Source organism: Gallus gallus, chromosome 1, assembly GCF_016699485.2.
Source record: "Gallus gallus isolate bGalGal1 chromosome 1, bGalGal1.mat.broiler.GRCg7b, whole genome shotgun sequence".
Lineage (NCBI taxonomy): Eukaryota > Metazoa > Chordata > Aves > Galliformes > Phasianidae > Gallus > Gallus gallus.
This window is the reverse complement of record NC_052532.1, coordinates 6,678,047-6,704,678: the sequence shown is the minus strand read 5'-3', so window position 1 is coordinate 6,704,678 and position 26,632 is coordinate 6,678,047. Positions and strand designations below refer to the sequence as shown.

Genomic DNA, 26,632 nt, shown 5'->3' with positions numbered 1-26,632 from the left:
CTTCTTCCTTCCTGTTTTTCTTTAGGAAGCATTATATACTTTTTCTTTCTCTTCTATTTCTTAGACAGTATTTTTTTTATCAAGTGATTTGTTTTGTGAGTGCAGTAATGCCTTTTTAAATCCTTTCTTCTCTTTATCTGCGGATAGGAATTTGTTTCACTCTGTTAGAATTTCCCTTCTTTTCATACAAATACAATGGAAATTAATTCTGTGGAGATGTCTATTTAACATGAAAAGCAAAATCTTTGGAATTTTTGATTTATCTATTTATTTGTTTCCACTGGAATCTCCTAAGAGCAGAGCTATGTGTTAGTGGAAAGAGCCTGCTTGCAAGAAAGTTGTCACAGAAATGCACAAGTGGATTGAATGAAGCATACAGTATAAAGCTTAAATTCTGGAGAAATTTTTGAGACAAATACTTGACCGTGGTTGCCAAGCATCTCAATTTGTGCTAAGCTTTGGCCTGTGGCTTTTCTTTTTTTCTTCTAGTGTTTTTGGTTTTATCATTTCTCAGTGTAGATCTTCTGTGATTCCTCCTCCAGTCAGACTGATAATTACAGAACTACAGAATATCCTGAGCTGGAAGGGACCCATCAAGATCAAGGCCAGCTCTTGGCCCCGTGCAGCTTCACCCCAAATCCAAACCCAGCGTTTGAGAGTGTTGTCCTAACGCTCCTTGAACTCGGGCAATCCGTTCCATGCCCACCGCCCTCTGGTGCACACCCTTTCCCTAACACCCCCTGCCCCTCCCCTGACACAGCTCCATGCCGTTCCCTCGGGCCCTGTCGCTGTCCATAAAGGCCCGAGCTCAGCGCTGCCCCTCTGCTTCCTGTGAGGAGCTGCAGCTGCCATGAGGCCTCCCCTTAGCTCCTCTGCTCTGGGCTGAGCAAACCCAGGGCTGTCAGCTGCTCCTCACACACCTGGCCCTCCAGAACCTTCCCCATCTTCATTTCCCTCCTTTGGATGGATGCTCTCTAATAGCTTTATGTCCATCTTTTCTGGCACACAAACTGCACCCAGTGCTGAAGGTGAGGCCACATAGCTCAGGGTGGGACAGTCCTTCCCATTGCCTGGTGACAGTGCTGGGCCTGGTGCACCCCAGGGTATGGTTGGCTCTTTTGGCTCCGAGGCATGCTACTGACTCAGATTCAATTTGCCATCAGCCAGAATGCTGGGATCCATTCTTGTGGGACTGCTCTCCATTCTTTGGTCTGTTGGTCTGTGAATATATCTGGGTCTCCTGTCCCAGGTGCTGAATACAGTTCTTGGCCCTTGTTAAACTTCATTGGTTGACCAGGTTGGTGATTGCCCAGCCCTTCCATTTGTTAAGATTTCTTTGCAAAGCCCTTCTGTGATCAGGGGAGGCAATGCTTCATTTGCAGACAACACTGCATTAAGTGTGCATTCAAATCCTGAACCATAAAGGTTTTGATTTATTTCCTTCTCCTGCTTACTCCTTAGCCAGAACCACAATATTGAACAAATCAGTAACACTTTCAAAAATTACCTTCTGTTTTTCCCTGGTAGTATTAAAAATAAATAAATAAAATTTCCAGTATTCCTAATCTTGCACCATTTCTCACAGACGAATCGTGTTATCTTCCATTGGAACTGAGCGTAGAAAAGGGATGTAGTAGAGTGGGATAAATGGTGCTTTAAAATAAGTAAATGAAATGGAGTTCAGATTTTTTTTTTTTTACCTCCTGGATTGGTTTCAAGAATTTTTCTACTTCTTGTGACTTCATTATGCATACAGTTGTCCTCAGTCTTTTGTTTGAAAAATGATTGCCTCTCATATCCTGTGGTCTTCTGAGTGACAGAATATTACTTTGTGGCATTTAGGTTTGAAAGAACCCAAAGAAAAAGCTCAGCCTCCTCTGACTGTTCCTAGGAAGTACTGTACTTAAATGAGCCTTAATTTGTATTGTGTACCTGAAAAAGTTGATGTGAAAATCATTTGTCTTGATCTCAACTACACTTTTAGTGTGACCTCTTGCTGAAAGGCAGTCTGTTGACTCCAGCATTTCCTCCTTCCAGTTAGTGGTATTACAGTTCATGTGAACTGAAATTGTGTATCCATGTATTTTACTGTTGAAGAAATACTGTTATAGTCCAGATAAGAAATACGGAATAGAAGTAAAGGCGTGCTACACCTGTATGGCTTGTATGCTATTGTTTGAAATCGTTTTGTTTGTTAGAGCTGGAATGGAGAGAAGGAATAATGATTTCCCATCCCCCTCCCACTTCCCATGTAAGTCTGGAATCATTAAGATTAGAAAAAAACCTCTAAGAACATCTAATTCAGCCATCAATGCTATGCCAACTAGCACACGTCCCTCAGTGCCACGTGTGCTCTATTGACTACTTCAAAAGATGGTGACTCCCTCACCTCCCTGGGCAGCCTGTGTCAATGCCTCACCACTCTTTCTGAGAAGAAATTTTTCCTGACATCCAACCTGAACATCCCCTGGCATAACTTAAGGCCGTTCCCTCTCTTCCTATCAGTTACCTGGGACCAGAGGCCAACCCACCCCCCCCTCACCACAGCCTCCTTTCAGACAGCAGTACAGAGCAATAAGGTCTCCCCTGAGCCTCCTCTCCTCCAGACTGAACAATCACAGTTCTCTCAGCCACTCCTCATAAGACTTGTGCTCCAGACCCTTCGCTGCCCTTCTCTGAATGTTCTCTATGGCCTCAGCATGTTTATTGTAGCAAGGAGCCTGAAATGGAGTACAGTACTGAAAGTGCAGCCTCACCAGAGCTGAGTACAGGGCAGCAATCACCTCCATAGTCCTGCTTATTGCACTTTGTCTGATACAAGACAGGATGCCATTGAATTTTTTGGCTACCTGGGCACACTGCTGGCTCACGTTCAGCTGGCTGTTGACTAGTGTGCTCTCAGATCCTTCTCTACCAAGCAGCTTGCCAACCACTCTTCCCCAAACCTGTAGCATTGCATGAGGTTGTTGCGACTGAAGTGTAGGACCCAGCACTTGGTCCCGTTAAAGCTGATATAGTTGGCCTCAGTCCACTGATTCAGCCTGTCCAGATCACCCTGTAGGGCCTTCCCAGCCCCAGGCAGGTCAACACTTCCTCACAATTTGATGACATTTGTATATTTACGAGGGGTGCAATCAGTCCCTTCATCCAGATCATGAATAACAGTAACAAAAAGGAATGAGCTGCCAAGTCTGTATCAGAGAGTTAATTGCAGGGAGTCTGCCTTAGCAGGGAGGTTGGACTCCACCATCTCTAGAGGTCTCTTCTAACCCATATAATTCTGTGACTCTTTGAATTCATTTATTTATTTCTCCTGAAATAAGAAGTTCTGCCCACATTAGTCAGGATCATTTTTTGTATTGTGCGCCTCATCAATATGTATATACAGTTTTAATTCATTATCTACCATGGCTAAGGTTCTATCAATATGGCAAAATTGATCGGTATTTCAACAAGATCTACTGACTTTACTGTTTTTGTGTTGAAATTATACCTTTTGGCAGTGGTTTTACAGGTAATTAACACGAGCAGCAGTGGCTCTTTCTAATGATGTAGTCCTGCCTTACTTCTGCTGTTTCTCCTCATCCCAATTTGTAGAGTCATGTTGATTTAAATTGGGAAAGTGGTCTGAACGTCACCATAAATTTCTTTCTTGTTGAGACAGTTTTAATCTTGATCTGTTTTACCAACCTAATTGCTGAGGCAGGCTCACAAATGTGCATGCCAGCTCCCGGGAGGGGTGTGAATAAATGCGGGGGTGAGCTTCCTTCACACTGATGCTGGCTCGTACAAGGGCAAAGTACTGCTGAAATTTCACAGGCAATCGTGAGTATGAGGTGTTCTGCCTCAGAATGTTGCATATACAAGTAATAGTACAGTTGTACTAGTGCAGCTGGACACTCATCAGCATGATTTTTATCAGATATGCTCTATTTCTGAAGCTGACATTCACTGTTTCTACTTTGAATAGTAGTAACTTTCACGAGATACACAAGTGTTGTGGCTTTTTTTCTTTCATTTCTTATCTTGAGGGCTTATTGTTGTTTTTACTTCATCTAAAAAATGCTTAAAACGTTGTCTCATTTGTGTAGTGCCAGATGCAGTGATTAAGAAAGGTCACAGTGGTACTTAGCCACATGTAGCTGTTAATGACTGACTTTAGTGTCTGTTTATTTGGTCTTTGTTTATTAGTTAGTTAGCATCATTTAATAAAGTACTTAGATCAATTCCCAAGATACAACATCTGTGACATAGCAAAATAGATTCAGATAGCTTGAATTTGATTTAGCTATAGAGGAGCTATGGAAAAAATGAGGTACATTTTCCTTTCTGTAATAATGTTAGTTAACTGAAATGAGCTGATTTACAAGAATAGAAGTAAAGAAAACTGCTTTTCAGATTTATGCTGTGAACTTTTATTCCAATATGTAATGGATTTTTTTGGGGGGGTGGGGAGGCAGGTTCTTAAATCCATGGCTCTGTCACCTCTTCTTCCTTTGCTCCCCAAAGGTGCGTGGAGTTGTTTGAGGATGGTGAAGTTATTCTTTTTTTTTTTATGCCTATCAAATGCAGTACTTCTGTGTAGCCAAAAAGGCGTAAGGGGAGAATGCCAAACTCCTCTGCTACTTCCCTGACAAGCAGTGCTATAATCTTGGACTAGATGGACTCAGTGGTCTTTTCCAACTTTAATGATTCTGTGATTCTGTCTCCAGTTTGATTCCAGTCTTTTTTGAGGGTGAGCTGCAATGCCTTTGGTTGGTTGCACTGGCTGCCCTTCATCTTGGAGCAAGTTTCAGCAGTGATAAAAACTGAACATAGGATGTCTGCCGGTAACCACAGTCAGAGTTGGATTTTTGGTTCACTTGCTGTAAGTGCTGACTGTTGCGATTTTTTTTCCCATTTTTTTTCTCTCTTCCCCCTATCAGTTCTGCAGTGTATCTGGAATAGTCAAATGTAAAGTAAAAGTAAGCTGCAAGCTGGGGACTTGTTCATTTACATAGCAAATCTATGAAATTTTTCTTCTTCAGTTAACGTCAAAAACCTCAACTGTAGGTATAGCTTTAGCTTTTTATTGTTTTTATTGAAAAAAATAATTGTAAAGTTTTTATTGAAAAAAAAAATGGAAGCAAACTACCTGCAAGCTACAAAGACTGTGTGATTATACACTGCTGTGAACTGCTATTTATCCTCTTTTGGTAAGAGGCTGTTGTGTGGTTTTACATCATGCAGGCAGTGGGATGCCTCTGTGCCCTACAGAGCCTTTTGCAGTTGATACTCACTTATTTGGTCACAGCTGCTGCCTGAGTTGTGGGTAAGGAAGGCAAAGCCTCCTGTTAAATCCCTTATGAATATTCTGGCCTTGAGAATCAGTTTCATCTTTAAATCCATCTAGGCTTCATAGGTGGTAACGCACAGGGCAGTTGCTGGCCTGGAGCAGCAGTACTTACACAGAGCTCTTCTTCATGATTTCACTGGAGCAGAGGAAACCTGGCAGCTGAGCCTGAAGAGCAGCTGGAAACAAGGTGGCTTTATTGGGTTTCTCCAGAGAAGAGAAGAGGACAGCTGTGTCCGTGTAGTTAGTGATTTATGCAAGTGTTTGCTTAACATTTTAGAAGGTTAATGGGTTACATGCTTTTGAGCTTGAGCTGCTGGGCTGAGTGTTTTTGCTTGTCTGTTTTTAGAGACACTGCAGTGGAGGCTGCAATTCTGCATTGCTGGCAGCATTTGTCCAGTTAAGTTCAGAGCAGAGAGATCTCCAGCCTGGACCTGAATGTGATGGGAAGGCTGTTTGCGTACCTTTCCTTCTGTAGCTCTTCCGTTTTTACTGTGACATGAATTTTATAATGGTGTCCTTCCATCATGGAGTTCTGGGGCATGGAGGCTTTTGAGAAAGAACTGAGAAATCAAGGTCTGACATTTGCTCTGTGTGGAGGGTCTAGAAAAACAAACCTCCTTTTGGCCTTGCATTTTCATAGTTCAAGCAAACACAGTTTTCTGACCTTGATTTTGGTAAGAACGTGCCAATTGTGCTATGCTATTTTTAAACGAGTACAGATTTTTACTTCTTGTGCACTCTCAAAGCATAATGTTGACTCAATCTGACACTGTAGGGGAGTTATTTTTTTTTCTTAATGAGGATCTTGTGCTGTTAAGATGTGCACACTTAAAGCAATGAGAAATGACCTATTGATTTTTTTGCCTTGTTCAGTTTCTGGTATTTTTTCCTCATACTTCAGAAACTTGGAATATAATGTTAAACAAGCGTGAGCCTCTATGCTTATCAGTTGCATGGGATTTATTTATTACAAATACTTACTACACTTACAGCTTAAAAAGGTGACAGTTTTGTTTGTTGAATTGCAGTGGATGGGGATAAGAAACAGTGCAGAGATGGATGCTAGGAAGTTTGTCTGTTTTTAGTAACATAAAATATGGTGAATGCTTCCGAGTGACAAGGTCTCAGCTGGACATGTTCTACAGGAGATAATTACAGCAGGCTGGTAGCTCAGATAATGTTCTGGTGTATATCCACCATTCACAGATTTCCTGGATGTTTTATCTGGTTTCTGTAAGGTGCTTCTATATGCCTTCTTGAGCTTCTAGATGTATAGGCATAGCTTGTAAGCAAAGCATCCAGACTTCTCAGGTCAGGTAACAATCCTTTTTTTTTTTTCCCCTTAAGTTAGTTATATTTAACAACAAATAAAACTGTTTGTTTCCCATTGGAATAGGCTGTCTTGTTTTGTCTCTTTCATTGCAAGCACAAGCAGCTCCTTCCAACAGAAATGATCTGTCAGTGTTAGTATTAAACTAGCCATAAAAATGTTAATTTGAACTGAATTTCCAGATCAAACAGAAAACTTAATTAATGTCAGTTAATTAAATTCTTGGTGGAAATGGGAAAATAAGTACACAGATGCCCAAGTCTGCTGCTGTCTCTTTGCTAATAAAGCAGCTAACGAAGCAGTTTCTGGCTGTACCTGGTGAGAGCAGGTCCTCGGTGGGAGCAGTTTCTCCCTTGTACGTCAGGTCCCAGCTGATAGGTTTCGTTTTGCTGCTCTTATCTCCTGTAGCATTATTATATGGCAACGTATTCAAACAAACAAGAAAAACATACACGGAGACGCCTGATTGCTCTCGCTCCTCTCCAGGAGACACCTGTATCATGTCGTGGTTATTAGTCACGGTCACTTAACTCTTCACTGCAGGCCACAGTGATGAACACAATATAAATGCTACAACCTGGCAGCTGCAGGGCTCTGTGTGCGTGCACAGGCTTCGTTTTAAAATGAATATGGGCTCACTCACTGCAGTGCTCGTGAGCAGACTCTGTCTATATGGAGAAACTCATTGATATTCAGCTGGTAGAGTTCTTCTGGTAGTCTTGTTTGCCAAATATTACTGCAGTATCTCCACTGGACTGCAGGTGTTTTCTACTGCTACTTGGAAATAGCTCGAATGTGTACTTGATATTGAATTTGCAGCTTGTACAATCAATTTACAGGAGTTAACTCGAAGTTTTGTGTAGAATTTAATTGTGCCTTTAGTCTCAGAGCACTGTGAGAAACCCTGGGGGCTTTTACTCATAGAATCATGGAATATCCCAAGTTGGATGGGACACATAAGGATCATGAAGTCCAACTCCTTTTAAGGCACGAATGATTGTCATGCATGAAGCTGAGAGCAGTTGTCCTCGGGTCAAGGACAAGTTGTGGGTGCCAGTTGCTGTATCTGCTTCCTTTCCCACTGATACGATATTGATATGGTTTATATATTGATTGATATATTGATCATATTGATGTGATATATATGATTGATATGTAAGCAGTAGGAGGAGAGAACCTGAGTGTGAGCAGGTAAATTGTCTGCTAATCTACCCTATGTGCTAGATGTTCCCAAGAATGTTTTCACTGAACAGGGTGCTCTTTTCCATGCCATTCTTTATTTCTCTTTGGTCAGTGGTATTTTCCAGAGGTTAAGGCTAAGTTTTGGGCTTGTTTGTAGAAATATATCATATTTTAAGTTGAATAATTTGAGTTCACTGATTAATGTCACGATTAATATAGAAGTATGGCTTCTGTTTTGTAAATCTAAGTTTGGGGTGGGCAACAGCAGTAGTTTGAAGGAAAGAATTATAGTACAGTTCACAGGTCTCAACTGGAATGCTGAGAGGTAGCCTTGATCCAAGACTTCGTTTCTTGTGAGAAAGGAAATACTCTGTACAAATGGGAGGACTGTGATAACAGGCAAGTGCTGTGATCTTTCACAGATAAATATTTTCTATTTCACTTAAAGCCATTGTTGGCTCAGTGAAACAATTCTTTGCCATTTATAAAGACCTTTTGAAAAAATGGGCTTTTCTTGGGCTGCTCACAGGGCTCCCCGGTGTGTGATGTGCCCTCAATTGCAGGCGTTGCACTGCGATAGCTAATATGCCAGCTCTGTTGCTCCGTGTCCTAATTTTTCTCCTTCAAGAAAAAGAAAAGGCGACAACCAGCTCTTTTTGTCCAGACAGCTGTGCATTGAAAAGGCTTTAGCATGTTTTGAAAGATTCGCTCATCTATGCTACAGCTGCATCAAGTCCCGGGGACACCGTCTCAGCACTCACTGAAAGGAGAATGTTACATTCACAGATGGTTGTGTGGAGCACAAAGACACGTGGATCAGTGACAGTGTTTTTGCCATTGCTGTGCTATGAGTTAGTGCCATGGTTAGGCACTAAAAAAGTGGAATGAACACTGGTTCACAGCTTGTCGAGTCTATACGCAGAAATTAAAGCTACACCAATTCAAGTTTGCATTACTATTTAGCTTACAGGCACTGAAATGACCTTCTAAACTGCGCGCTGATAATTGCCTACTTTGCAGTATGTATAAAGCTTTGGAGAAGAGTATTTATAATGTTGGAACATGCATCAAAAATCATTGTCTGGTAACTAATAAGAATGTAAAGCCATTCTATAAATAGTTCAGATAGGCTCTGAAGGGAAAAATGAGCAAATACGCTTAGGCAAATCAAAGGAAGACCGGTTGTGCTGGGATGTGCTGTGTGTTTAACAGCGGTAGCCTACAGACCATGTCAGCAAGCAGCACAGCCCTGTAGTAATGAGTGGGTCTGGAGAGGGGAGGGGAGGTGCTGAGGGCCTGACATCCCCGTGTGTTTTGGCAGCTTTTCCAGGCTAGCTCAAACCTCGTCCGTGTTCCTCGGGCGGAACATCAGGCAGAGTTAGGAGTGCATCTTGCAGATTAGTTTAATCTGGAAGAAATCCAGTTTGCATGCTCCCTTGTCGCTTCCCAGTGTGAACTAAAGAGCAGTAAATAGAGATGATCTGGAGGTTTGCTTCAGAAGCATGCTTCTGATCTCAACTGAAATTCAATTTATAGAATTATGTGGAACATCTGTAGTCTATTACCCTGGATTTATGATCTTGACATTGGGTAGAATACTGTAATGATTTTTTTTAGGAGTTTAGAAGTTCTAATAGGGCTGATATTTCAGGGGCAGAAAGGAGATTGAGGGATAGTGCACTGAAATATTGAAGACTGACAGCTATGGTTCATCTTAGCGTATGCTCTGACTCTCAAGTGCTAAATTCACAGGAACATTTGTGTTTGGGGTTATGGGACAAGATTTTGGAATTGGGTGGGGCTGCACGCGTGAGAAGAGAGCAGGGGCTGCCCTATGCCTGGCACAGCTGATTTTGGTCAGCTCCAAAATAAGCCCATTGATGACCACTAGCTGAGCCTGTCAGTAATGCTTTGTCCCTCTGAGAGAATGTATTTAGGAAAAGTGTGCAGAAAACTGTGCAGCAGATGTGAGAGAGAGGACTGGGAAAATGTAAGAGGGACAGCCCAGCAGCCACCAAGGTCAGTGCAGGAGGAGGGCAGGAGGTGCTCCAGGCATGGAGCAGAAGATCTCTGCAGACCAAGAGAGGCAAGTGGTAGGGCAGACTGTCCCTCTGCAGCCCACGGATCTCGATGTGCAGCCCATGGAGGAGCCCACGGTGCAGCAGTGGATGTGGCCTAAAGGAGCTGCAGCCCATGGATACACCTGTAGGAGAAGGGCCTGGGCTGGAGCTGCAGCCTGCGGTGGGGCGGGAGGGCTGGGGGAGCTGCTGCACAAGGGGACCTGTGCTGTGGTCCTGGGAGATGGGCCCTGTTGTACCAGACCCATGTTGAAGCAGTGCTTGAGGAGCTGCAGCCCATGGGAAGGACTTACAGTGGAGCTGTGGAAGGGCATGAAGAAGGAGTGGTGGAGGAGAACTGCTATGAACTGACTGCAACCCCCACCTCTGTCCCTGCTGCTCCGCTTGGGGTGGTGTGAAGGCCAAGGGAGTGAAGTTGAACCTGGAAGAAGGGCTCGGTGGCACGAGATGGCTTTCATTTTATCTTAGTTCCTCATCATCCTACGTTATTTTTAATTGGCAATAAATTAATCCTCTAACTCAAGCCTGTTTTTTATGTAATGATAATTGGTGAGTGAATTCCCTGCCCTTATCTCAGCCCAGGAGCATTTTCTTCTCATTTTCTCCTCCTGTGCTGTTGAGGGGAAGTATGAGAGCGGCTGCGTGGGGTCTGGCACTGAGCTGAGGTTCCCCAGCACAGAAACGCCAAACAAATGAACAAACTTGAACTTTGCAATTGTGTTCCTGTGAATTCTCTTCAGTCCCGGTTCCCTTAAACTGCCAGCAATGCTAGCATGGACTAACTTGACAGTTCTGTTTTTTTCTTGTTGTGGATTACATTGCCTTCACATGAATTTGTTTACCAATACAGCCCAGAGCAATAACTTCCAGCGGAGTTGAAGAAAAAGAGCACTGACATGTTCAACAAGCACTGTAAATGCAGGACAGGACACATACCTGCATGATATCCTTCTGAATTTTACTCTCTCTTCTCTTCATGTGCTGCTATGTATAATCTTCTCATGTTTGAAAAAAATGAACAGGCTTTTTCAAAAAACTCTCTAACATTTCCAACTGCCCATCTGCAGTAATTGGTTTTGAAATAGGATTTGATGGTATGCCAGCTAATTGTAGATCTGGTGTGTGGCAAAACTGTTGAACTCATATTGAAATCATCAGTGACATTAAGACAGATTAAACAAATTATCTCGTGCATCCTAGCTACAGAGATGCAATGATACGAGAAGCTTTCAGAAGAAGTAGTTGGATGGAACTACACTTGAACGTGCAGGGGTTTTGTTGGTGGGAAAGGCAGTCAGAGGTGGACAGAAGAAACAGAGATTATTTGGCATATCTTAACCACTCTTCCTGCTTCAAAAGTGTAACTTATTAGTGATTTGATTTGGGTGTTGTGTTTCACTTAGCTGCCTTTTTGGGCCATTTCTGATTCCCTTTTAATTTAAAACAACTTTCCTGCAGTGTTTTGCAAGAACTTCTCCTTTTCAACCTCTTGTTTGCTTGCCTTTTTTCTGTCATACAGCTTCCATCACTTGAATATATAGGTTTATTATTAGCAGGAAAACATTTGTTTCCAATTAATACCTTTAGGAAAAAAAAAAAAAGCTAAAATCTTTTCAGCTTCAGATTTGAGAATTTATTTTAATTCAAAGATGTTACAGAATTGCTACTATGAATGAAAAATGCTTCTGTTCTTCCATTATTTTGAGTGATTTTTTTTTTCACAATTAAAACAACTGCAGATGAGTTTGTTTTCAAAGATTTCTCTTCGTTATGAGACAAGTCTGAAAATGACTTCATTTAACATTTGTTCTAAATCCTGAATCCTGGTGTGAAAAGCTGTCTGTTTGATATTTGTGCACATGGCTGTTATACCTAGGCCTGAACTTTGACTACTGACAGCTATGCGATGTGTATCAGTGGTCTGCCTGGCACTGTAGCAGTGATGGCATACCAGTTTTACTGAGTAGTCCCTTCTGAAGTCTAAGAATATGAAATTTGCCTTGCTTGCCCTGAAGTGCCCATGTAGCAGTTTTATCTAGCTGTCTGACCATTGCAGTAGCTCTCTACTTCCAAGGCAAGTTAATCAATTAACTTGAGATATGTAAAAGGTAGCTATTATGTTTTCAAATTGGAACCATGTAGTTCCACTGTATGTGTATCCTTTTCATTCAGATAAGGTTTTCACAGTTGTGTGGGATTCGGAGAACAGCTGTGCTATTCTATTCTTTTATGGGACTTCCATCATTCAGAAGGTTCTCTACACATAGACGCAATTTGGACTAAATTCTGCAACAGTCTCATGTGTCCCGTTGCTTCTCTTTCTCAAGTTGTGCAGTTGTTTTTCCTCCACATTCACAAAAAGGAAATGTTCGTGAGTTTTCCTTCAGGCTTTTTTTTTTTCCCTTCCCTTCCCTTCCCTTCCCTTCCCTTCCCTTCCCTTCCCTTCCCTTCCCTTCCCTTCCCTTCCCTTCCCTTCCCTTCCCTTCCCTTCCCTTCCCTTCCCTTCCCTTCCCTTCCCTTCCCTTCCCTTCCCTTCCCTTCCCTTCCCTTCCCTTCCCTTCCCTTCCCTTCCCTTCCCTTCCCTTCCCTTCCCTTCCCTTCCCTTCCCTTCCCTTCCCTTCCCTTCCCTTCCCTTCCCTTCCCTTCCCTTCCCTTCCCTCTCCCCCGTAGCTTCAGCACTGTTTGTGTATGCGGGTGATGCACAATGCTACTGATCTAATATACAGGTGTAAATGAGGAAAACATATGCAAGGAAATAGGAAAATTGGTACTCGTATAAGATGGAAATACTTGTGTAACAAGTTAGTGGAAACTTGAAACAGCTCCATAATTTGTATATTTAATTTAATTTGAGTGTTGCATACCTGTAGCTTCATGCATTAAAATACCTATGATGCACACACAGTTGTAAAACCCCTTTGCTTTTAGTCCCATATTCCTTAGTGATGATGACCCTTGCATACCTTTACTTGGCAGCTAATTGTTTTCTAGTGGTTTTGTACCTCTTAAACTACCATTCCCTAAGTAATGTGTCACGCTTCCTCCCCCACCCCTTCCGTATCCTCTTTCCATATTGTTCACATTTGTACTCTTCATTAGGCATGACTTAAATTGTTGCTCTTCTGCTTTTCTGCTCTCAGAAGGTGTTACGTTACCAGAAAGCAGCTGTACTATGGCCAGTGGCTTTTTGCTGTGTGGTGTGTCAGTGTACAGCTTGTGGTGTTGGAGCTAAACCACAGAGCTCAGGCGGTACTTCCACCAGCCCCCAAACTCTGGCTGCTGTGGCTGTGTTGTACAGCTGTCATTTGCCTCCACAGCTTCAGAAGAGATTTGGACCATTCAGAACAGTAATTGCATTTCATTGCACTCCCTCTATAGATCTCTGACTGGGTAAAACCTGGTTCGATGGGTGACAAATACACACGTTCATTTTGCATGTCCTCTTAAACTCCTCAAAGATGGATTAATTTATCTGAAAAATATCTAAAGATCGCTTTATTTTTGAGCCTGTGATTCACTGAACCACCACCTCAACTCAGTAGCACCTGAGGAATGGCTGTTGGTGATGCTGCTGCAGTGAAAGAGAGAACATCCCCCAGGAGGTGCATCTGATTCATTTATTACAGAAACCTTTTGACCAAGTGTGAATGTTACCTTGGGATTAAACAACCTTTTGTACCTTCAGGTAGAAAGCATTCTTGGATGATTTTATTTTTTATTCTCAATTTTTATAGCACGTAGCAAAATAACATGAACTGTTGGTCCCAGTTGTCATTTTTGAGATTTTTATGTGCTCTTCCAAAACAGCCAGTGTTGGCAAATAGATTATGTGTGATTAACTTAATAGAGTTCCTTGGTTATTTCTATACCAGGGATGAAACTGAGACAGGGAAGGGGAAATAAATGGAACTAAATATTGAGACTGAATGCAGTAGTTCCTGTACTTGTGGGTTGCACACACTGAAGTTGTTTGCTTTAGTGTGGTTTCTATTAAATAAATTTAAATTATAATTTCTCTCTCCTGGCCTGAACTCAGGTGGGCTCTGTTCTTTGTAACTCTTCTCAAGAAGTTGCCATGATAATAAAAAGTTTGGAGTTAAATTTAATGATTTCAAAGACTGAAATGGGAGAAACATTTGGTAATTTTCACTCTCATTCTGACTTGTTGATGTGATGGCAAATGACAGCTGTGCTTCTGCTGAACAAGGAACAGCTGATGAAAGGCTGCTGAATTTTCATCAATATCACTGTGGTGATAACTCTTAAGTGTTCCAAAATGCTGTAACTAAAGCATGGTTAATGATCAACATCTTTGTTTCCTACTGCATAGCTAGAGCTTCTGGGAGTATCACTACAAAAATGATACCTGGGCTTACTGTATCACTTTGGCTATCTTTAGGGTAATATTAGAAATAGGAAGTTTGCATTCTTAAGTGTACTTAAAAATTGCCTTTAGTGGTAAAGTATAAAGGGAACTAAAATTTGTAACCAAAATCTCTTAAAATACTCTACTTCCTCTCCCAAATTGTTCTGGATTTAATTTTACTAATGATGTTTGCAGACTTGAATTTGTTCAACTTCCATGCAAAGTTGGTGAGTTTCTTGATGTATTGTAAAGGGTCATGGCAGTGTTTGTGTGTGAGCTGTCAGTGGGCTGCTTGTGTCTGCCCTTCTTCAGGAAGACTGCTCTTACCCAGGGCAGGGATGCATGTTTGCCAGATGCTGCTCCATTGGCACGATGGGTTTGACTTTTGCGATAGGTTTTGATTCTGTAAGGTATAAGAAGTTTGCAGATGCTGAGAGAGATCTCTTTGGAATGAGGTGGGCTACTGAGCAGGGCTAAAATCTGCAAAAGTCTTTGTTCGGATGTTCTCAAAGAGTGAATCCTTGCAATTTAGGGCAGGTGTTGCTTAAGGATTGCATCAGTGTTGGAATTGCATTAAGTAGGCATTCTTCTCTGAACTAAATTCAAAAATCCTTTTTATCCTCTCTTCTGAGTCTATGACAAATGGTCTGATCTTGTTTCGTTTTTGTAAGCAGAGCACAGTGGTGAGAAGCTGATCTTCATTAGTAGGTTTACTGCATCATTGACTTTGTCACATCGATTCTTTGTTTAATGCCTGTGCACGAGGCCTGGGCTACAATTAACCTCATGTTTGTGTTGTAACAGATTTAAGGTCTTTGTAGTATGTTTGGAGCTCTTTGTTTTGAATTAATACTGAAATATAAGTATTGATTTTTGAGAGAAGTAGCAATGAAAGCTTGCTTGTTTGTAAGTGATATTTAGGTACTATGCTGTTTATAACCTCCTTATAAGCCAGTAGGAAGAAATTACTAACGATATACCTGTCGTTGTACTGATTGCTGTAGTCATTGTTTCTCTTCCCAGAAAGAGACTGGGGGAAAACAACACTGCTTTGCCACACTGTCCTAAGGTACACAGGTGGATTGCATCTAAAGACTAATGAGTTGTTATGCATGGCAAGCAAAAAAGTCAAAACTGAATTGGAGTAAAGATGATGGATAGAACATAGCTGGGAGATTTATCTTACTGGCGCTGTATTTGGTCGATAAAAGGCTACAGGGCTTGAGACATGAGTCTTCTTTTTTCCCTCTGTGCTGATTTAACCAAACAGGAGTGCTCTTACATTAGTAAATATTTTAGCTGATGCAAACTAAATGGATACCAACACATTAGTACTCCTTGCTGGTCAATATCAATATAATCTGATTTAAATTTGGTAGAGATGCATCTCTGGCTCTATTGCAGCTGCTCCGCTGTGTTTTCCCTGAGCTGGAGGCTGGGAATACAGGGTAGCCTTCAAGCCAACGTTCTGTTCTTGACTGGGAAGTTCCACAGCTCTTTGTTTTGTTGTGCTGTGTTGTGTTTACCAGTCCTTTAGAAGTGAAACTAGAAACAACAGCAACTTGCTGCCTGCCGCTGACTTCCTCTTCTCATAGCAGAGATGAAGAAACTGATGTGTTTTCTTCCCCAATTGCTGCTACTGCTGCTGAACGAACTGGTTTACCCTTCGTTTGATTGTCTTTCATAAGAAGACTACTTTATAAACATAAGAAACCATGGATGCAGTACTGCATGGCAATGAAGATAATTTCAAATGTTCAGAGGGAATTTTAGTCTTTTTCCTCTCTACCAAGGTGCAATTTATTTTTTAATAAAGTGCATGACAGATATTGTAAGAAACTGATTACTTGAAGTTTTCAAAGTAGGTTTGTGTTGTGTAGACACAACTGATGAAAGCAGGCAGGTATCAAAATTTGCCTGATGTCTTTGTGTGGACTTGCTCTAAGGTACGTTTGAGTCACTATGAGTAGATTTAGAGTCATAGAAGCTTGTTTGTGCCATTCAGACTTTTCATAGGATTTACTGAGAGGATTCTCTTTGTAGTTAGAGTATTACCACAGTTAATATGTTTACCTGTTCAAAGATGAACAGTCTGTGGGAGACTGAAGTTCAGGTGTGGCCAGAGGCTGAAGGCTGAGTTTTGTCTGCTGTTGGGGAGTGAATGATTACAGCATACCTTGTGATGTCTGCTCCTGTAGAAGAGCGAAAAAGTCTAGGAGTTGGTAAGTAAATCTGAGACACGATAGTAAGTAACACTTAGCTTTTGTTTACTGTGTGAATGCATCCCTTGCTGTATCACACAGGGCCCAACAAGGCTTTAAGCAGCCTGTTGAGCAGAAGAGCTGGGTCACAGAGCATGGCAGGAGGAGCTTCTTCCTCTTCCCCACTGTGCTGCTGGTGTCCTACTCCTGCCAGCAGTGTCTTTTGGAGCTTCTGGGAGCTCTGTAGCCTTATTCAATAATAGCAGAATAACAGCCACTGCAGGAACAGCCATCCTTATCTTCCTGTTTTCATCTCTGGAATTGTCTGTGTATTCAGATGATGAGTTGAAGCTGTGCATATGGCAGAGTATTCCAGAATTGTCTGTGCAGAGGAACAAAACTTTATATGTTAGTGAGTAAAATGATACCAATATAGATGACTTTTGTAATTGGACATAGTGAAGAAGCACAGTTTTCATGAAAACAGAGCCCCTTTGTAAAATTTCTTCCAATATATGTCTGAATGTTGTTTTGGTGGCGCTGGGAACAGACATCACATCATTAATGATGAATTTTAAAATAGCATTATTGTTTGCTCCATTAATTCTGACTGATGTGGAGATAAAAATGATTAATTGAGAGACTTAATTAGTGCAGTGTAGCATCAGACTACTTAAATACAAGTCTGCTAAAGTGATAAGCATAACTCTTCTTAGGAAATGTTCTTGCTTGTGTCAGAATCTAAAATATTACAACCATTTTTCTGTTTAAATTGATACTGCATATCTTAGTGCTGTTAAAATATTCACAGTGTACTGCAAATTAAGATGTACAATGCAGCAAATTGGAAGTGGATGGAGAAAGATCATTTCCCTTTTGTATTTGGTAACCTGTCAGAGTTAAAAGAAGTAACAGCATCAACATACAGAACGGGTATTGTAGTTTTCAGAACCCCGGGGGGACTGTAGACATCATATATGAGGGCTGCTCCAAAAGTAATACCTCCTGTTTTATGATGTTGACCCGTGATGTTGGAAGTGGATGTTGGTAATATGGCAGTAGTGGCTGAACCTTCCCACCAATATTCAGTTACGTGTTGCTGTGTGACAGATGGCAGCAGAGGGGCAGTCTGACAAAATGGCATCTGACACGAAGTGCATATGGAGCAAAGGTGTGGAATTGAATTCCTCCATGTGGAAAAAAATGGCATTCATTGACATTTGCTGAATGTTTATGGAGCCCAACCAGTGGATGTGAGCACAGTGAGATGGTGGGTGGTGCATTTCTGCAGTGGTGGCAGTGACAGCGGGTCACCTCCACTGGTACAGATTTTTACAAGCATGGCATACAGGCTCTGTCATTGCTATTGAAAGTGCATAGCTAATGGTGGTGGCTATGTTGAAAACAAGTGTTTTGTAGCTGAGAATTTGCTCTATCAAATAGTGTTATTGTACTCTTTGTATCTGGTATAGTTTCCATGGAAATAAATAGGAGGCGTTATGTTTGGAGTGACACGTGCTTGTGTAGTAAGGTATGAGGGATTCACAGCAGTGTGTAGAGGATGACTTATGGTAGGGTGCAGTTAAAGTTCCTGAAATATTTCTACTTTTCTGTCTGTTGATACTGCTGCTATGGCCACATGTCTGATTTTACCATCTAATACAGCAGCTGACTTGCAGAATATTAAGACATAATTATAAAGACTGGGACTGGGACTAGCGATGGGAAAGGTCATCAGTTTGAAGGAGAATGTGGGAATAATAGACATAAGCTGTAACTGAAACATATCATAGCATAGCAGTGTCACTTGTAGCCAAAGTAGGAGTTCCAGAAGATAAAATCTTTGGCTGGTAGTCTGTAAAATGACTTCCACGGAGTAGCAATTCCTGTGCTTTTCCGTGAAGACTTACCATATCCTTATAGTTTCTTTGCTGTGAGTATTAATGTGTTGCAGAAACAAGGCTTACTCTGTCCTGTTGAGCAGTGAGAATGCAAATCTACTTTGATCATCTGTTGAACAGCTGTTTATAGGGCCAATGCTAAGTTGTGTTGGAGATTTGAATTTACACCTCCTTAAAGAAGAAATGTGTGAGTGAGTGACCATTTCATAACGGTCAGAATGGTGCCCTTCCATGGGAATGAGGAGAGAAAAACAGTAATAAACTCTTGAAAAAAGCCAGACATCAACTAAGGAAGGAGGAGAGCAAAAGATGGCTTAAGCTGAGACAGAAGACATTAGTTGTTGCACAAGTCAAACCAGTCATTAGATATTAGCAAGCCTGAAATTATACCCAGCCCAAGCCTTTAAGATTATGTTTATTAAAAGCTGTCATAGAATATTGTGCTCTTTTATTTCCCCCCTTTCAAGAAAGGAGTATTGTTCAAAATTGGCCATACACTCTTAATTGTAGCTTGTCAGAAATTAGCGATTATGGTTTCTTTTGGCTCTGCAACTGATTGTGTTAACCCTCATCAGATTAATTATCTCATGGCTCATGACTGCACACACAACACTTGGTGAAGTGGAATTACTGCAGAGCCCTGCCAGTTCCTGTCGCTCCGCTTTGTCACATTCTGAGGACGTGCTATGAAGGTGACATCACGCAGACTGCAGCTTCCAGCTGGGTTGGCCCATGGCTGGGCACGGCTGATGAAGATGATTTAATTTTAAGGTGTGCTTATTTAAGCAAAGCATGTAGAGGTAATTGTGAATTAAATCTAAGTAGATGGCCTGAATATGTATTATTATCTACTTATTTAATTTTCATGCCATTTTATTTGAATTTTGTTCTTACGGTGCTCTTATTAACTAGTAAGCTTTAATAAGGCCATATGATTAAAAATATGGTCCTAGCCATATTACAAAGACTGATTAATGTTTGTAGAATTCTTGTAAGTCTCTTAGTCAATTACTGCTTACTGATTGCTGATAGTAAGAATGGCTGTTTTAAATTCTTTGCAGTATATATAAGACTCTTCAATCCTAATTTCATGTTTTGACACAAGCTTTCTCCATGGAACATTACTTAACAGGGCTGCCTTGGTTTCCTTGCTCTCACTTTGTGTCCTTTGAGGATGGTTTTGAAATTGCTTTGAGATAGCTTTTTAGTAGCAGCTAATTCTCCTAATCTCCAAAGTGACCATTTTCCATTGGTGACTGTGCAGCGTCTCACAGGGGATCCTGCAGAACTGCGAGTGTTCTGCTGTAATGAAGCATGATTTTTCATTAAGATGAGAGTTCAATTATCTTTCTTCAGGCAGTTCAGTCCCTACTTTCCTATCTTCCACCTGTTATTCCTCATGCAATACAACTGCAACAAGTTCTACTCTGAAGAAATGCTGACTTTTAAAAGCTGGAGGGGAAGGAGTGAATGTTTTTTGCAGTTGGATTTTTTGTGTGTGTGCCAAGCGTGGCTGTGTGTATCGATTTTCCTCATAGCTTTACTTTATCTTTAGATTTTTTTTTTTCTAATTTTTGCTTCTGGGTGGAGGAAGAAGCTTCCTAGTCAAAATCTTCCCCTTCCTCTGTAGGTTTTTACTTCACAATATACATACTAAACATGAACAGAAGTTAAAGATGAAAGAAAAATATCCGAATAAAATGGCTCTTATCCTATTGCTGCCTGAAGTGTGGTAGAAGGGCACCAGTGCTGTTAAAATCCCTGACTGTTGTCAGATGCTTAAGGCTGGGAGAGTTAGCCTGGGATGAGTGCTCCTCTTCATGGTGTGTAGGTTGTTTTGTCTTCCTCACTAATGTGCTCATATATGGAAATAAGTCTTTGGTTTTATGAAACCAGTTCAGTAGTTCTATGGTGAACAAAATGGAAGACTATTTTTGTATAGCAGGCTTACTATTGTCTGTAATAATGCCAGCAGTAAGGATGTCATGTTTAGGAGAAACGATCGTAGAGACTGATATTGTACGGGCTTAGTCTGAACTCGCACTACATTGGCAGGCTAAATTATTGACACTTAGGTTTGTATAGGATCTGTAATTAGTAACTGATGATAAAAGATAAAGGAGCTGTTGCTCATTTCCAGACTCAGTGCTCAGTGAGGCAATATAAGGAGGAAGATTAATACAATTGAAGGAATTATTATTTTTTTAAAAATTCCCTGGGGAACGGAAAAACAAGGAGAGTAGCCCTATGTACTTGATCAGATCTTCTGTTCTTGGCATTTTAATGCTTTCCAGGGTGCAAGGAAATCAGAGTCACAGGTTGAGGTTGGCAAGGACCTCTGGGTCCATCTGGCCCAACCGCTGCACAAGCAGGGACATCCACAGCTGGGTGCCCAGGACTACATCCAGGTGCCTCATGAAGATCTTCAAAGAGGAGATTCTAGAGACTTTCTGGACAACCTGTGCCAATGCTCCAGCACCTGCAAGCACATAAATGCTTCCTGATGTTATAAGGAACCTCTTGTGTTCCAGTTTGTGGCCGTTACCTCTTGTCCTGGCACTGGTCGCTACTGGAAAGAGCCTGGCTCCATCATGTTTGCAGCCTCCCTTCAGGTATGTTATATACATTGATAAGTTTCCCCTGAGCCTTCTCTAGGCTAAAGAGTCCCAGTGACTGTCAGATTTGCAGCAATCTGGAAGGCCACACGACTTTCAAGCCAGGTTTGACACGGTGCGTGCTTCTGACTTGTTAAGGTTTAGAAGTTAAATAGGTACTTATGGGATGGTTCCTGGCTGAACCATTGCATAACAGGTGACATATTGCTTGAGAAGAGCCCTTGTGTGAGACCTAAAAACTCTGCAGGAGAGCAGCTTGGTATGTGTGCCCTTGCGTATTTGATATGGAGATCTGTTTTTCAAGTGTTGGGAGTGCTGACTGCTGTCCAGAAAGCAGATGAATTCCACCAATATAAATCTCAAATTTGTACTGCTTTCATCCAGGAAAACATTCTTATTACCTCCTAACATCCTAAGTATTTCAAGTCCCCAAGTTATCCTTAACAATAACGCAGTTTTAAATAATAATCATAAAAAGGCACTTTCCATCCTGTAACCAAGAAATACTAAATGGTTACAAGAATGTAAACGGTATTTTTACAAGGTTTCATTTCATGGTATCTCAAGTACTAAGCCAGAAGCAGATACTTAAAGCCCCATTTCTAGTAAGTTCTTTAATTGAGATGCTTTTCACGCAGCTCTTGGCAAGTACCAGTAAGAATTCTTACCCCAGACCATAACAGTGATGTGTTACAGGAGCAGTGTCCTGTGAGGCTGTTTGTTCAAATCCTCTTGTTTATTATTAGCCGGGCTGTAGGCTGCAATGGATACCACTGCTATGTTGCCTGCACGACACTTCTTGCTAACAAATGGCATCTTTGTTTGAGTATCTGCAGTTCGTGTAGCTGTAGAGGGGCCATGCCTTGAAAAAGAGTGAGCCGATGCCAAATAGCTCAGTTACATGGAACAATTGCTCCAAGCGGAGGAGGAGAACTTTACCCTTTTACTTTCGGATGCAGTGGTTTAGAATGTGATCTAGAAATAAACAGGTTTACTTCATGAAGACTAAAAGTGAGTTTTACAAGGACTGGGCAGAAAACCTTGATCTACAGAATGGTAAAATGTCATTTTGTTTTATGTACTGAGCTTTAATTGTTAACTTTCTGAAGATACCGTGTACTAATTTTTCCTTCTCTTTAATTTCTGTATAGCGACAACTTCGAGTTTTAAATACCCAGTGTGATTAAGTTATGTGGTTATGCTTAATGGTGGAAGAAATGTAACTTGCTTAATTACTGGTGGTATTTTCTTCATGAGAAGCTATTACCATGTAAAAGGCATAGTATTTTCTAACTATTTAACTCTTTTTGCACTTTCTAAAAATAATATGCATGAGAAGAGAAATAAAGTATTATAAATGTTTATTTTGCTTCCTCCAAAGTAGAATATCTGATATCTCTGTGTAGATATTTACCACATATTTCTTCCTTTTAAATGTTGTCTACCCACAACAAAATACTATTAAGCATACGTCACGGGTCATGGCTTTTCCTTCATTGTTTGTGAGAAAGGACTTGAAGGAAAATAAACAGCATTGGTATGAAAGGGACTTTCTGATATGACCACAGACTTAAAACAAAACTTTTGCTTGTTGCTCTGATATGTGCCTTGAATGTGTAGATGCACAGCAGCTGTTGGTAGTGCCTGCAGATGGGAATTTGTGCCAGTGCAGCTCTTTGTGCAGTGGAATGTGCAGTGTGCAAACAAGCAAGAATTTGAGTGAAGCAATGGAAAACAAATGATTGTGTTCCAAGTCTTTGGGGGTTTTAGATTGCTCTGCAGTTGAGGAGGCAGTGGGGGTGGGTCAGATAACAAAGCAGGGAGAAATCTCCTTTTCAGAATAAGGGATAAGGTTGCACGGGGCAATAGCAATATACTAACCCTCATCCCCACAGCAAGAGGCATTACTTAAGTTTATGGTACATCTGTAACTTATGCCGCTGATGCAGAAGCACTGTAGCATACCTTGTTACCTCCCCATTCTTTTGAGATGTGCGAAGCTCTCCGTGGTACTCATGTTGTGCTGCCTTGATGAAGAAGCTGTGCTCGGTGGTTTTTACCTTTCCTTGTATCTAACTGTGCATTTTTAGACTAAGGCTCTTAGCCTAAGTCTACTCTTAGAAGAGTGAGGTAGAGCCAGCCAAACTTAATTCACAGTAAGTTTGGCTCAGTGGCTTGTAGATGGTTCCACATGGGGCCACCCATGTCTGAGAGCACTGTCCAAATCCTTCTTGAAGGTCCTCAGATCCTCCTGCTGTCCACGAAGGGCAGAGTTCAGAGCTGCCCCTCCACTCCCTGTGAGGAGCTGCAGTCGCCATGGGGCCTCTCCTCTGCTCTGGGCTAAGCAAAGCCAGGGAGCTGAGCTCTAGGGCTCTGCACTGTCTGTAGGTGCATACGTCTGGCAACTAACATTTCTCCCTCTGGAACAAAAGGGAACGTATAGCATGATGGTCAGAGTAAGCCAGGATTGTTTCTGAGTTGTTTAATAGCTGTCAAAATGTGACTTTGTTAGTATCTGTTTTTCTTGTTGTTGTTTTAAATTTGTCTGTCCTTGAGAAAATGTTATTCTTAGTTAAGACTTTCATTTTACATCCATTTGTAGGGTATGTGATTATTTTCCTTTAAGTAATGCTAGTTTTGAATTTGATGTAATGATTTGCTGTTGAGTCACTATGACACTTGGTCAATTCCAATTAGTCTTGCATTAATTCGGGAGCAGGATATTATGGTTTTTACCTCACATTTTACATCTTAGTTCATTTTCCTGTGTGTTTACTATACTTGACTTTCTTCCTTAGGATTGGAGGAATGTGGAATTTGGGAAATTCTGCATGGGATACTTAGAATTGTAGCCGCTTAATAGAACAGGCTGTTTCTAGTTAATTTTTAATACAAGTTTGTGTAAGAAGCCTGGTGATTGCCAACTTAGGAGTTCATTTTACTTTAATGTGATGTTTTTCAGTTCTTGTACCAGCAGACCGAACTGGAGAAGGGTTTTGAACTTTTGAAGAACCTCTGAAAATGTGGGGTTTTATTTTCAATGTGACTGTGATGCACATCACCTAACAGGGAATAGCAGGATAACATCTGTAATTCATCTGTAAATTTGTTGCTTCTGAGTAATGCTGGCATCTCCAGATGACTGATTTCCTTGATCAGAAAATAAATACAGAAGACAAATTAGGACTGTCCTTGTAGGTAGGGCTAGCTTGTTTTTTCACTTTTGCCACTTACATTTTTTACATACCATCACATCTTTCTGTTCCCAAAGAGGTTGTTGTTTTTGATTCTTGAGCAATTGGAGAGGTAAGGATATGCTTTTATTAGAGTGGCAAAGGAGCAAAGCTTGCATGTAGTGCTGTTTTCTCACTTTATGGGGCTGATGACAATGTACATATGTCTAATTTGTCAGGCCTGATCCTTTATGAGTTCAAAATTAGTGAATGGCAAAATGAGACCAAATCTTACCCCAAACTCAAGTATCCTTTAAATCCAGCTGTTTACTGATCATCCCAGCAGTGCTGAAAAGTAAAATTGTCTGATTTCAGAGGGTAAAAGGGTAAAAACCTGGCTGCTAGGTTGGTCCTTTTTAAGGTCATCACAGACAGGAGTTTTCTGTTCAAATTTCTGCCTGTAACGATGCTCCAAGTGCTTTGTGTGCTGCCTTTCCAATTGTATAAACTTGCAATTTTTGTAAAATACAGGAGACGGATCAGTGTGACACAGTGATGAGGAGAAAATACTCTGATGGGGAAAGCTACATGTATCAGGCCAGCTGTCCAGAGTGCTTTGCTCCTGGCCTTTCTTTCAATGATTTACCTGTTTTGCATGCTAGATGCATGGCACTGCTGCTAGCATTACACTTGCTATACCCTGTTATGCTTACCAGTTATATTAAGGAATTGCATGCTTTGATTATCGTGCTGCCATTGGCAGTTTCTATCAGCATTGTGTTTTCGGTTGCTGACATTTCCTCAGTTTTTAGTCAAAATCAGTTTTCTGTACTACTTAACCGATCATATGCTAATATCAGCCTCACCCAAAACTGTATTCTTTGCTATATCACGTGCTGTTGATCAGCTATAAGGCTAATTTTAACTAGGAAAGGTAATCAAACTAGTTTCACAACTTTAACTACTTCCACTGAAATAAGGCTGTAAGGTCCCTTCCAACCTGAACCATTCCAAGATTCTATGTATTTTTCTGCCAAGGAGGATATTCCGTGCAGAATTTGTTCCCATATTTAGCTTTTACTTAATCAGGAATCATTGTGTAATTTCTAACTTGAAGATATTTAAATAAGTCTTCTTGCAAGAAAAAATATGATCTGTTTATTTCTTGAAATATAACCTCTTGTCCCTGTTTCAAGCTGTTTTCTGAGTTCTCACCATGAATGGATTAATGTGATGTTCAAGTATGTCAGCGCAGCTAGAAGGTTAAGATGTTTCTGGCAGAAAGTGAAGAGGATTACTTTAAATGCAATGAATATGATAATTTCCACACTAAATGTAATTGAATTGTCATGAGGCACTGAACGTGTCAAACAGAGATGTGTGTTACTTACGTGGAGAACAGGAAGGTAATCCACACAGATATTGTCAGCATAAATCTGGACCCTGTTTCTGGTACAAATATAGTTTTGCGTTATTTTAATCATATATTTAATCATGGCTTCGACTTCTGTTGTTTAATCCATTTGTGTTGTGGAAGAGCTCTGCGTCTCCTTTTGAGTATATTTTCGAATGCAAGCAATAATCCTTTTGTTGTGTTCTATTAATGTAAAAATACCATGGCCCTAGCTACTTACTTTGCTACTCTTACTCAAATCAGATCTCATCTCTCTTTTACTGGGAAAACAGTGATAGAAGTATTTCCCCATTTCTCAAGGCCAAGCAGTAATCATACTTTGAACAAATAGGCTTTCCCCAGATCTGTCCATTGAACCATGACAAGAAGTAAGGATTAGGACAGCTCAACTTTGGAATTCTCTCAGCAAGTATAAATTTACTTTTAAAAACTCATAATTGGTGTTCTCTAAAGAATTAATGTAATCAGTCATCTGTTTGTGTCTTACAAAAGAAAATACAGTTTAGTTTTGATTACGATGCCTTTAACTTCTCATTTTGAAAGTAATGCCTGGCTTCATGTACTACGTTGTCAGTATAGATTAGTGGCTTAAGTGCGGGTGCTGGCAGTTTGGTAAGCATAGTGTGTCAACAAGTAAAGGATTAACAAATGGATTGGTGTAATTGCGTTGGGAAAATATAGTTCTTAGTTGTGCCCAGGGTAGCATGGAGAGTTCACTTTGTATCCTTGTGTGGTGATGTTGCTGGGGGGACATTCCAGAAGGGGATTTTTGTTGGCTGTTGGACAGCTAGTTGGGGTAACGGCCCATGGTAACTACAGAATTGTCAGACAAAACCAAGCATGAAGCCAAACTGCTTCCTCTCTTGCTGTCCTCTTTAAGCTTGGGAATGAATGAAGGTGGATCCAGCAGCATGAGGAGCAACAGGAACATCACTGTGCTCAGACAACACTAGAGGCTGACAACATGAAATGAAGCAGCTCACTTATCGCCTTACAGGGAGGAAATTATGTATCAGTGATGTGGCATAGAGATGCAT

At 41.0% G+C, this 26,632-nt stretch overlaps 1 protein-coding gene across 17 annotated transcripts in view; it reads left to right on the top strand.

Annotated features, from left to right (window-relative positions):
• Positions 1 to 26,632, top strand: part of USP6NL (USP6 N-terminal like) — a 110,639-nt gene that overhangs the window by 27,587 nt on the left and 56,420 nt on the right. For 4 of the 17 annotated variants that reach the window (XM_046942463.1, XM_046942484.1, XM_046942457.1 and 1 more), the window contains one exon: positions 18,969 to 22,064. The exons of 10 other annotated variants lie outside the window; for them this stretch is intronic. In XM_046942463.1, coding sequence (XP_046798419.1) covers positions 22,007 to 22,064 — 58 coding nt within the window. In that variant the 5' untranslated portion in view covers positions 18,969 to 22,006. Of the gene's footprint in view, positions 1 to 18,968; positions 22,065 to 22,451; positions 23,058 to 26,632 lie in introns of those variants that run through there. 3 more of the 17 variants (XM_046942485.1, XM_046942465.1, XM_025150811.3) reach the window with 2 other exon arrangements.